At 39.7% G+C, this 12,011-nt stretch overlaps 1 protein-coding gene across 1 annotated transcript in view; it reads right to left on the minus strand.

Annotated features, from left to right (window-relative positions):
* The window catches only part of trio (trio Rho guanine nucleotide exchange factor), a 66,548-nt gene that overhangs the window by 52,509 nt on the left and 2,028 nt on the right, over positions 1-12,011 (minus strand). The window contains exons 2-8 of the mRNA XM_036364185.2: positions 7,992-8,547; positions 5,834-7,927; positions 4,962-5,767; positions 4,778-4,896; positions 3,751-4,602; positions 3,563-3,684; positions 2,421-2,624 (exon numbers count right to left, since the gene is read on the minus strand). Of these exons, the coding sequence (XP_036220078.1) occupies positions 2,421-2,624; positions 3,563-3,684; positions 3,751-4,602; positions 4,778-4,896; positions 4,962-5,767; positions 5,834-7,927; positions 7,992-8,547 (4,753 nt within the window). The remainder of the gene's footprint in view (positions 1-2,420; positions 2,625-3,562; positions 3,685-3,750; positions 4,603-4,777; positions 4,897-4,961; positions 5,768-5,833; positions 7,928-7,991; positions 8,548-12,011) is intronic.

Raw genomic sequence — 12,011 nt, forward strand, 5'->3', positions numbered from 1 at the left:
CACGGAAAGATTTTTAAAAATATCGTCAGATATGAACATCTGAGCAGAATGAAATCCTATCGAAGTTTGTATGCATTTTAGAATGTTTGGGAGGATTTCATCAATTTCTTTTTGTTTTCGACAGTTTTTAACAATGTTACAAGGAAACAAGGAAATACACGTTAAGTTACAATTCGGTGAATATCTCGAAAGCATACCTATAATTATATATTATATTATACTTATCGCATACTTTTCCTCATGATTTTAACAAAATTAATAGAAATTCGACAATAAAATAACTAAAGTGTTGAGAAATAATAAACAACTTTTTTTAATACATTTTGAAGAGGAAGAAAATGCTCGAAAAAAAAACGTTTTTATTAGTGAGAACTTTGCCAAAAGAGGTGGGGGTAAACTGTTTGCGGCGGTGCATAAATTTAATATAGGCATGTTTTGTAACAATTATATCGCATTTCAATTAATATTAAACAAACAAAATGCTAAGCATATACGTCGAAGTCTTGCGTATCAAAATAAACATATGTATTTAAGTGCTTATTACTATAAGTCGCTGCTCAGAAGAGAGCGCATAAATTAAGTGTTATTAGTTTATAGCACGAAGCTTTTGCTGGGGTTGAGAAATGCGCTCGCAATATATATTCGCTCACGCTCACTGTCTCTCTCTCTCTCCCTCTGTTTCCATTTACACTCGCTAAAAGAATATTGTTAGAAGCTCTGCGTGAGCGCACCTGTTTGTGGGGGAGAAAAGCGTGGCTGGAAAATGGTTAAATCATAGAAAAGACGACACAGATAATATATACAACAACTGGCAACGAATTTTCGTGCATAAATGTACACCAAATTCCAACGTGAGGTAGGCCAAATTATATGCTCACACTCGCGGTGTGGTGCGGCTGCAGCTGTTACAGCAGATGCGATGCGCATTGCTGCAGATGCGAGACATAAAAGCTGCTACACAATTGTGGACCTTTCACCGCAGCAGCGAGCTTTTCTTTATAGCCAGCATGCGTATTTATTTAATATCAAAACTTATTTTATACCATATAATAAACCAGTACGCTTGGGCACATTGTAAGCTACGCATTTGAAGCTTTATTATAATATAACTATTGATATGTAGAAATCTTCTGCTGGAGCGATGCAAGGAAGTGCAAATTATTACACAAGTTTTGAGCGGCAAATGCATTTGGTGTGCTAATTTATGCAATTAGAAGGTACTTTAGGCAGAGAGCCGAAGAAGAAGTCACTTAGATACACTTATTCCGGCTGGAGTCTGCACGAATATACCATGTGTTCAATTTGACCCGCATTTTTTGAAGGTCGTGAAGTCATCGAAAACTTGCCGCATGCGAGTCGCTCAGCCAGCTCTGTTAATGACGATAACATCGAAAAAATTAAAGAAACAGTGCTTGAAAATCGTCGTATTGGCATCAGAGAGTTAGCAAAGGTTCTCAACATTTTTTATAGATTGTACCAACACATTTTGGTTAATGCTTTGGGTATAAAGGGTGTCAATGCTCGACACATTTTGGTTAATGTTTTGGGTATAAAGCGTGTCAATGCTCGACACATTTTGGTTAATGTTTTGGGTATAAAGCGCGTCAATGCTAGACTCGTACCAAAAGGCATGCTTGTATTCAGGCGCCTATTTAGAAGGCGATAATTAATATTTGTATTCAAATACGTTAATATGTAGTATTTTTGGCCAGTCCGGGTCAAATTTGATTAGATGGTATGCATGTAAGCATATGTAGGGTCTATCTGTTTAATTTCGCTTTTTCATTGCTTTCACTTTATTATCATTATTATTATTATTATTATTGCGGTTCCTTTAAAGGAATATGGGACAAAAGCACACGATGAAATCATCGAATGACAGCAAACAGGCGGCCAGCCACTCAAGCAAAAAATTGTGCTTACATACATATATGCATGGTACAGGTATGCACACTTCGCCGGAAATATAACGAAGCATTTGTTCGCTATAATATATTCTTAACAACTTATATTCTAATTTATGAAAATATTGGCAAGACTTGGCATTTCATTGCTGACCATCAAGGTAAAAGTTGTTGGCAAGTGCAGCTCAAAACACAAAAAAAAACAAGGAAAAACCAAAACAGAAAAAAAAAATAATTCAAAGGAAATGTGATACAATTAATGTGTTTGCGAGAAACAGGAAAATGAGGGTGTGAATTTTCACTACTTTTTATTTTAATTGTTGCTTTAGTATTCTATGAAATGTGTGAAATATGCTAATATACATTAGCCCTACTAACGCAATTAAAATACACTGGAAAAGCTGATTGCTCATAACCGGTTGCATGAAGCGCGTTCTTCTCTCATTATTTTCACTTTTAAAGCGAATTTCGTTACTTCGGGTCGTCTTTCCTGGGAATGGTATTGAAAGTACTTACCTTATTGTCACTATCTGTGGTATTGCCGGAACCAAAGCTGGCCAATGAGCAGCGATCGTGATCATTCTCCGTCAGTGGTTCATCTAAATCGCGCGACGAACGTTGCGATGAGCCAGAATTCTTCGCCGGCGACTTCGGTAGTGTTAGCGAGGTGCCCGAAAAGCAGGTTTCTTGCATAACTTCGCGCATTTTCTTCACCCAAACCTGGTGAAATAGTAAATGAAGTTAGAGAAGAGACTTTGAAACCGACCAAATATTGTTACACATAACAGATAAAAGCTTCTGCATAATTTTATAGGTTATATTACGATATCAAGTAATTTCAAACAATTCTGAAGAATTTAAAAAATTATTTTCAAACCCTGCGAGGAGAGACTTTATATGACAAAAAGGTGGCTTAATTTATACAAAGAGCTTACATTTTGTTGGAACAAAAAAGAAATTAACTTCGGTTGCACTGTAGATATAATATGCTTCTCAAATAAAAAAGTATCTGAAGATGAACTTGAATTTGATTGTTCTGTTTTTACGGCGGCTATAGACTATAGTGGTCTCATCTGAAACATGTATTTGGAGAATGTACCGTTCAAATCTATTTTACCGTTGCCTTGAAAAATAATGTATGCCAAATTTCGTGAAGATATCTTGTCGAATATAAAAATTTTCCCTACAAAAACTTGATTCTGATTGATCAGTATGTGTTTCGGCTATGTGCTATAGTGGTCCAATATCGGTACGTTCCGAAAAGATATATTATTTGTATCATAAAAATTTCTAAATATAATATGTATGTATATCAAACATAATTTTTTAATATATCAAATTATTAATATAATAAAATTAAGAGGTGGCAACACAGTTCAATTTTCTTTTTAATTAAGCCTTTTTAAACTTCTTTAAATTGATATCCATATTTTTATATTTCGTTTAGAAATAGAAATTTTCAAACATCAAATTCAAAAATATTGTTAGCTATACACTTTGAACTACCCTAACCCTATTCAATCAACATCAGCTCGTATCGTATAGAATATTTACAATTTTTGTGACTGAACGTTTTCAAACAGATGGAAAATTACTATTTTATATTTTAATGAGTCAAATGAAAAAAAATTAAGTCCCTCAAATTTTGCTTTACCCACCTGTTTAGTCTCCAAGCTATTTGCCTTTAATACAATACGGCAGTCGGAGAGCATTGGCGAACGGCCTGTCCACACAGCGAATTTAGTTTCATCGCCCTCGATGTGTTCGGTGATGCCCATATCTGCAAAGATTATTGATAACGAGTTGAAACTAACTGTAAATTATTATTATTCAATATCTAACTGACCGGTTGTCATGAGTTTACTTTTGAATTGATATTTAACGGAACCGTTTGAGTCCTTCACCTCCTTGGCAAAGAGTAAATACAATTCGAATAAGAATACACGCCGCTCACGTCCTTTGCGTATCAATTGCTTTGTATCCCAAGCTTGGAATGCATCCTGCAACACCACCTCGCCCAAATTATCTATGGGCAGATCACAGTTCTCCAACAATGACAAATGCATTGCGTCGTTCGCCTTCTTCGGCACATTTAACATAACCTCTAAACCTTCCTTGATTTCACCATGACTTTCCTCGCAGCAGGAGAGTAAATCCTTGAGTAATAATTGGTATTTCGTAATACGTTGTACGGGCTTGATGAGAAAAGCTGGTAAGGGATGTTCGACCTTGTGTCGATGTTGCAACTCATCGAAATAGGTGCCCGAATGTTGTACCATCAGATTATTCGAGATCGGTTTATTTTTGCAATAATACACATACATATCGAATTTCGTAGCCCAAGTGACGAAACAATGGCCAACATCTTCGGGCATGGTCTCGTATTTCTCCAATTCGCGTAGAAATATCTTCTGATGGAAATTATAAATTTCACGTATATTGCCGAAGAGTGTGTCCTCCTTGCCGGCCAATGCAGCTGGCACACCCTGCCCAGTGCGGAATTCTTCAAGGAAGCATTTGATGCAAGTTTCCAAGTCTTTTACATAGGTACGTTCAGTCTGCATTAATTCGGCCATAATGAATTCTTTTCTGCGTGCGGATTTACGTTTCTCTTCGTTAATCTCCTTCGATGCGGCCGTGGAGGATGTGGTGAGTTTGGCCTCCAGCGAAGGATCTGAGTGACGATCGGTGGTGGAGCCTGAAATTAATGCATATTTGTTGTTTTTACTATGTATAACTAAATAATATATAAGAAAGGAACATTTTAAAAGCAGAAGAGCTTCGATTTCATATTAAGAGAAATAAAGTTTGTGTGAGAAAGCTTGATCTCTAAGCACTTTGCTCTCGCTAACTGTTTTTTAACGGTTACTTACCAGAAGCAGAACTAATTGAAGAGTTTGCGTCCGACTCTACCGGTACCACCATTGACATGCCCAATGACTTTTCCAACTGTTCTCTATAAGTGTCCATGCGATTGCTGAAGTCCTTATATCTGTCAAAACCAACAAATCGAGTATTAAACTTGAAGTATTACAAGAAAAATTTACTAGAACACACCTTTGATCGACAGACGCCACCCATTGCTTGATGGCGCTAGCATGTGCATGACCCTTCTCCACCAAGCTATCGGCCAGCTGGATGAGCAGTTTAACACGCTCACGCGTTTCCTTCGCCGTGCCGCGAAATTCGTTGTGCTCTTTGAGCAGACCCTCGGTCTCTTCGCGTGTTTTACCCACCAGATTGGTGCGTGAGGAGAGATAGGCCTCACCGGTGTTGTGTATCCATTCGATGGCTTGCTTAGCGCTGCGCTCGAACAGCACAAATTGCTGACACTGATCCAGCGATTTCTTGCGTTGTGTCCAAAATTCGAGCACCTGATTCTCCTGCGTCAACAGCTTATCGAGTATGGTGCGTACGTGTGTCTCGCAGTTACCCTGCGACTGGTACTTGTAGTACTGTTGCGAACGATTTGCATATTTAAGGAATGTTTCGGCGGTGCGACGTGCCAGTGTGCACGCTTTGAGGAATGCCTCCTTTTGTTCCTGATGCTTCGAAATTAGCTGCACAATAGTTTGCGCTTTATCACTAGAGCCACCGCCGCCGCACCAATCGTCTTCGCGGCGATACTCGCGCTCTAGGCTGTCGAGTACGGAGCATACTTGCTCCGCGGTTTTGTAGAAATTCATTGAGGCGGTCACCAATTTGTGACGCTCTTCGGCGTAGGTGACCAGTTGTTGCCACTTCTTGGTGACGTCATCGGAGATTTCTCGTATCGATTGTGGATCGTAATGATTGGCATTGATGAGTGCATCGGCGCGATATTTTACCTGTACGGCGGAGGTGTGTGTTTTCTCAATAGCAACCTGTGGACGTAATTAATACGAAAGTAGAAAAGAAATAATTAAAAAAACACTTCAAAACAAACGCACCTGGAATTGTTCGTGTTCCTTGCGTAGCTGTTCGGCCTCCTGCAAGCTATTGGGCGTAACAAAACTGGCCACCAGCATGGCTTCACCATTGCGTATCCACGATATTACTTGATTGGCATCATTTTGAAACTGGCACAGCTGCACGGCTTGCTCCAATTTCGCGCGCTTCGCTTCAGACAGTTCCTCAAGGTCAATTTCACGTTCGCCCAAAAAGTCCAAGAGGTACTGTATGCGCGCCTGCGCTGTGTGCGTGGCATCAGCCATCGAAATGATGCCAGCCGTTTCGAACATTTGCAGTAGGTCCTGTCCCTGCTGTAGCACCTCATAAGTGGTGTTCTGTATGTCAGTTACGGAGTCGTTGTGCATGCGTATCAATTGTTCTGCTTTTTGGTAGTCACGTGATAAGTCGGCATGCTGCAACTCCTCCGACCAAATCTCCAACTGTGATGAGAGTTCCATTGCGTCACGCTCGAAGTAGCGTAAACGGAGTATTAGATCGGCGCGGTATTGACGCGCTGACCAAAGCTCCTCCAATTCCACTTTCTGTTTGGTCAGCTTCTCTAAAGTCGTTTCAAGTCCCGATATGGATAAACTATTCTCGTCATATTCGAGTGAGCGCATTTCCTGCAACAGCGCCTCGCCTTGAGCTATGGTCTGCATGCAACCTTTGAGTGTGCTTTCCTGTTGCTCACGGAATTGCTGCAGATGTCGTTCGATGCCTTCGAGATTCTCTTGAGAAAGCATAGTTTGATCGGTGGACACGTCGGTACGCAATTGATCAATCCAAGCGGTGACCTCCTTTTCGTGTGTGTAAAATATAACAGCCATTTCCAAGCGACGACGTCTTTGTTCTACGCGCTCGGCGAAACTGGCCACCTGCAACTCCAGCTCGCGTGCCACTGAGTAAATCTCATTGGGATCAGCCTCGCCACTTCGTGCCAGCTCGTCTGCTGCCGAAAGCAGTTTCTCCGCATTGCTATACGTGTTCTGTGCCACATTCTCAAAGTGTTCGTGCGACTTTTGATAGACGCGCGCCTTTTGCAGGTTGCGTCCAATGCCGGTATTCTTGCGCAAAAACACCTCACCATGATTCTTCAGCCAATCCAACACTTGTTTCACATCCTCTTGGAAGAGGCGCAACGCCAATGTTTGATGCAATCGTATTTTCTCTTGATGCCACTTCGCCTCCAATGAGCGGTGATGTCCCAGTATTTGGTGGATTACAGCGAGCACATGTGAAGCGCCCTCACTGTAGTCAGCTGCCGGGTTTTGGCGTTCATATTTATTAAAGCTACTGTTCTTGCGGTGATCGGGCACACCAGGCGGCGGTGGTTGATTGCACACCTGTACCAGATGATCTAATTGGTAGAGTAGTTTCTTGCTGGTCGAGTGCACCTCCGTGTAGGCCTGACACATGGCTTCGTACAGTGACTGATGCGTACGTATTGCTGTCTCCAGGCTCTGTATGTCCGATGGTAGCGGTTGCGAGGCCTGACAGGCGGCTGCCCAAGAGGCCACACTATTGCAATACTGTTCCGCCTTGTGGTGGAAGAGTACGCTCAGCTGCAGCACCGCTGTGCGTTCATCCAGACCAGCGGCAAAGTCTTTCCATGTGCGATCGAGGCGCGTGGCTAGTGTTTTGATGTGTTGCGCTGCGTAATGTTGACTCTCAATGAGGCGTGAGGCCACGGCAAGTATGCGATCAATATTCACTGACACATTCATGGAGGCGACTGCGAATTTCTGATGCTCATCCTGCAGTGACTTCGCCACAGAATAATTATGTCCAATTTCGACATAAGACATCTGAAAGACATCGCGATTGTGCAATATCCAATCGAACATTTTCTCGCAATCCTGCTCGAAGAGACGCCATTGAAAACACTGATCCAACTTGGACTTTTTGTGTTGCCACAAGGTGAGCAAACGCTGTTGGCCATTGCGTATGAGGTCAACTTGACGCAGCGCTTTATTGATGGCCGCGGCCATATCAGGATTATTGTTGGCAGCGCGAAAAGCTGGCGAAGAGTTTTGCGTCTGTGTTGAAGTGCCGGAATCGCTGCCACCACAGTCGGCGCCGGAGCCAACACAGGGCTGTAGACGAAATAAGAATTATATTATTTTATTGAATTTTCATATTCCAGCTGTATACACTCACCTGTCGGCCGGGCACACCAGCGCTACCGGCATTCTTATTGATCTTAGCGAGCAATTTCTTGCTCTGCAATTCCAAATCTTCAATCGGCAGATTTTGTATTTTCTTCTTCATTTCGTTGTGATGATCGAGTGAATGCTTTGCGCCGTTAACATCTTCAGCGAAATCATTGCGCTGCAAGTCTTCCTGCAGATCGTCAATGCGATCGGCCATATCGCTCGCTTGCCAAAAGAAATCTTCGATTGCCAAACGCGATTCGGTCCACTGTTGGTGATCGTACGGCTGCGTGCCGTCAAAATCGGAAGTCAATTGATGCGCTTCGGCTATTTTGTGTAGCGCCTCGATCGATATATTCGATGTTTCAAATTTGTATTTATTTGTCGATATCGAAGCGCGTTGCTTCTGCCAAAAATTATCCGGTTTAATGAGCACCACGTTGTGTATGTTAGCGCTAAAGTGCTCCTGCAGTACTTTCAGTATTGTCTTTAGGTTGGTGGAGCAATTGCCATTGCCTCGCATATCAATGATGACCGTGAAGCCGAGGTTCTTCGCCGAATCACTATAAGGAAATGAAAGAATAAGAAATTAGTGAAATTAGTTGGAGCTTTAATAAAAGCGTAAAAGGTGGTATACTGCGTGAAACGAGAGCCCAAAAGAGAACGAGAGAGAGAGAAGGGGGCAGTGTGAACGTGTGAATGGCTCGATGTGAACAAGCCGTAAAAATAGGAGCGAAAACAGCAGACCGCGCACCGGCGTATGTGACTACACACGCCCAATGAGGCAATGAACTGCGACACACATGCACACACAAGCATACATTGGTATAGCGATTGTTTAAATTTTGCATAAATTAAGATTTTTTACAATGAATTAATATGCTGACACAATTTCTTTTCATTAATTTCTTTATTATAATAAAAAAATATTTTGATAAACAAGCTTTTGGCGCAATGAGTGATCCAATGGACAGGATAGAGATCACGCAATAAACTCTGAGGCAAGAGAAACAACCACGTTTTAATTAAATAAATATTTATATAATGATCATAAAGATTTTAAAAAACATTAAATTATAAAAAAAAAAATTATATTTTCAGTAAAAAGATATCAAAAAATTTGTATCATGCTATAAACCCAAATAATATCGCCTTTTGAACTGATTTTCCGCTATTTTATTAATTAATATAGTTGTTTGATATTAGTTAACCACAAACCACAACGTTATTTGAATCGGCACATATACATACATACACACATACATATGTACATACGTACAAATGATACATATTCATACGTATATGTATGTATGTAGGTATGCGTATGCGTATCTTAACTCTTTCCTATGTGTGGTTTTGAATGCATAATTAAAATGTATATAAATGTCGAAATAGGAGCTATGCGACAATTGCGTCTGTCACACACTTGATTCTTTGGGATTAGACCTCAAATAAAATGACGTGGGTAATGTACTCATAAATATATGCTTTTGTTCTTTTTTATCGGCTTAGAAAACCTGTCGGTACCTTATAAGGGTTATATAAAGTAAAAGTAAAATAATTATGGTACGTGCGTACAGGGTGCTTGACTAGGTGCTACAATTATTGCATTTTGAAATGGAGTTTAAAATTCTAAAATTTTGCATTGATATCTTTTGGCTGCATCCTTCACGGGTGCATTTCTTATAGCAACTATATATGTATATAACTAAATCTGAAAACGTATTTGTTATTGTGGTCCAATCTGAACAATATGTTCGGTGTCTTTGAAAATAATCTATGTCGAATTTCGTAAAGATATCTTGCAAAATAAAAAAAAATTTCCATATAAGACCTTAATTGTTACCGATCATTTTGTATGGCAGCTATATGCTATAATGCTCCGATCTGAGGAATATATTCGAAGTTCGTAGCATTATCTTTGACAATAATTTATACCAAATTTCGTGAAGATGACTAGTTCTTATATTTCTATATACAGACGTTGTAGGTTTGGTGGGCTTCACTCTGCGAAATACCTTGAGGGTACGTTGTCTGCCCTGTCAACTGGGGTGAGAGTGAAGACAGCGCTCTATGTCTTTGAATAACGTTACATGGATGATTGGATCAAAAGTTTGCAATACTTGTAGGTTAAGTGCAGCTAGTATCATTATGCCTTGGTTCTGTAGTGTTGCTGAGCACTTTACATAGCTCCTGTTAAGGATTGGATAGGCTTGGGTAGTAAGTGAATATCGGTAGTGGGAGAATAACATATGTCTTCTATCTATTTTAATTTTTAATTTTGGGTCAACTTTTCCTTAAGAACCTTGGTTAGGTATTTTTCGGCCGCTATGTTGAAATGTCGGTTAGCACTGTATTTGGTATCGATTATAGCAGCTGTTATAAAAAATTCGATACAAAATTTGAGTAGATAACATGTGAAGTGTGTAAAAGTATTTTATTACTTATATGAGTGTTTCTTATTTAAATTATTATTATAACTTTTCTGCAAAAACACACGTAGGTTCATATTACTCACACAACGCCTGTCTGTTTCCGGTGACAAGCGCACCTAATAAATATACACAGCCGCAGGCATATATGTAGATTGAACCACAATCAATATATAAACATAGACAATTCAAAACAAATTCATGATATTCGACACCATAGCCGTCTTCAAGAAAAGATAAATCACACGAAGTTTTGCGAATATGAATATATGTATGTATGTATGTATGCATGGAAGTGGAATGCACTAGGAATGTATCAAACAAAAGCAAATAGCCGAGCATCTGTGAAAAATAGCAACACAATTCGAAATAGAATTAAGTAAATATGTAAATAGGTGTCTATGTATGTTAGTTACTTCCACAATTGCTGTTGGCGCGCTGATAAGCGACCCAGCGCAGTGGCCATGCTGGCTGCTGAATGGAGCTGTTTGGAATTCGCACCCGCTATGACGATGCTATGAGAAAATGCTGATAAGAATTGTCGGCGACACACAGCTGTCTGTGACGAGATAATTAGGCGGTTCGCTTGTGATGTGTGTATTTTTAGAACAAAAGCAGCCACAGTAAAATACATCATTAAGCCCCGACAATAGAGTGATAACGCGCTTGCACTGATTGCTTTTAATTTTTTTCTTTGATAAAACAGAAATATTTTCTAAAATGTGGCATTCTTGATATCTTTTTTAGAATGCGACAGTTTTCAATCAAAAAACAGTCATGCTTACGTGTACAGAAATATAATCAGTTCTGTTGGGGCAGTGAGACATTAAAGAAGGCACTAAGCTAAATACTTATCGGTCGTTTCGAATGTCGTCGAACACGTTTGTGTGTGTAAAACAAGAACAAACAGCATAACTGAAGTTATATCATTAAGCGTACAATAGATAGCGCGCCATACCAAAAAAATAAAAAAATAAATAATAAACAAAAATCGAATAGATATGCGGAAGAATCTACGATACTTGGCTAAAGTGAGCCGACAATTGGGTATACGTAACCGGAATGTACCCGGATTTTTATACGGCCAAAGACTGTCAACTCGCCAGCATTGCCGCCACAACAAAAACAAAACACCTAACCCTGAATATCTAAAGGCATGTTAGCTGAGTGAGTTTTGGGGATCATAGATGGATAGATTAATATGAGGTTTTGCACCGCATCTGTTAACAAAGTCCCAGCACCCTGAAATACTTCAGAAACCTGCTGGGTGCTTTGTGGGGATCATGCAAAAGGATATGGATAATGTTATGCAGGTACTCCTTTTGTTTTAAATAATTCGTCATTAATTATAAATAAGCAGACGTTTAATCTGTTTCAATATATAGAAAGTAATTATGCAAGAGTTACTCGGGTTTCCTCAGATAACTGGAGCTCTTCATATGCAACATGCGTTGGTGAAAATCATATATTTGCGCCAGACAACATTTTCTCTTTGAAGAACAATCTACGTTGTAATAAAAGTATTTTGCAAATTTTGCTTAATAATAAACTTAATCAGTCATTTCGACTTACACACGTTACTTATTGAAGGATTT

Source organism: Bactrocera oleae, chromosome 6 (genome assembly GCF_042242935.1).
Source record: "Bactrocera oleae isolate idBacOlea1 chromosome 6, idBacOlea1, whole genome shotgun sequence".
NCBI classification, from domain to species: domain Eukaryota; kingdom Metazoa; phylum Arthropoda; class Insecta; order Diptera; family Tephritidae; genus Bactrocera; species Bactrocera oleae.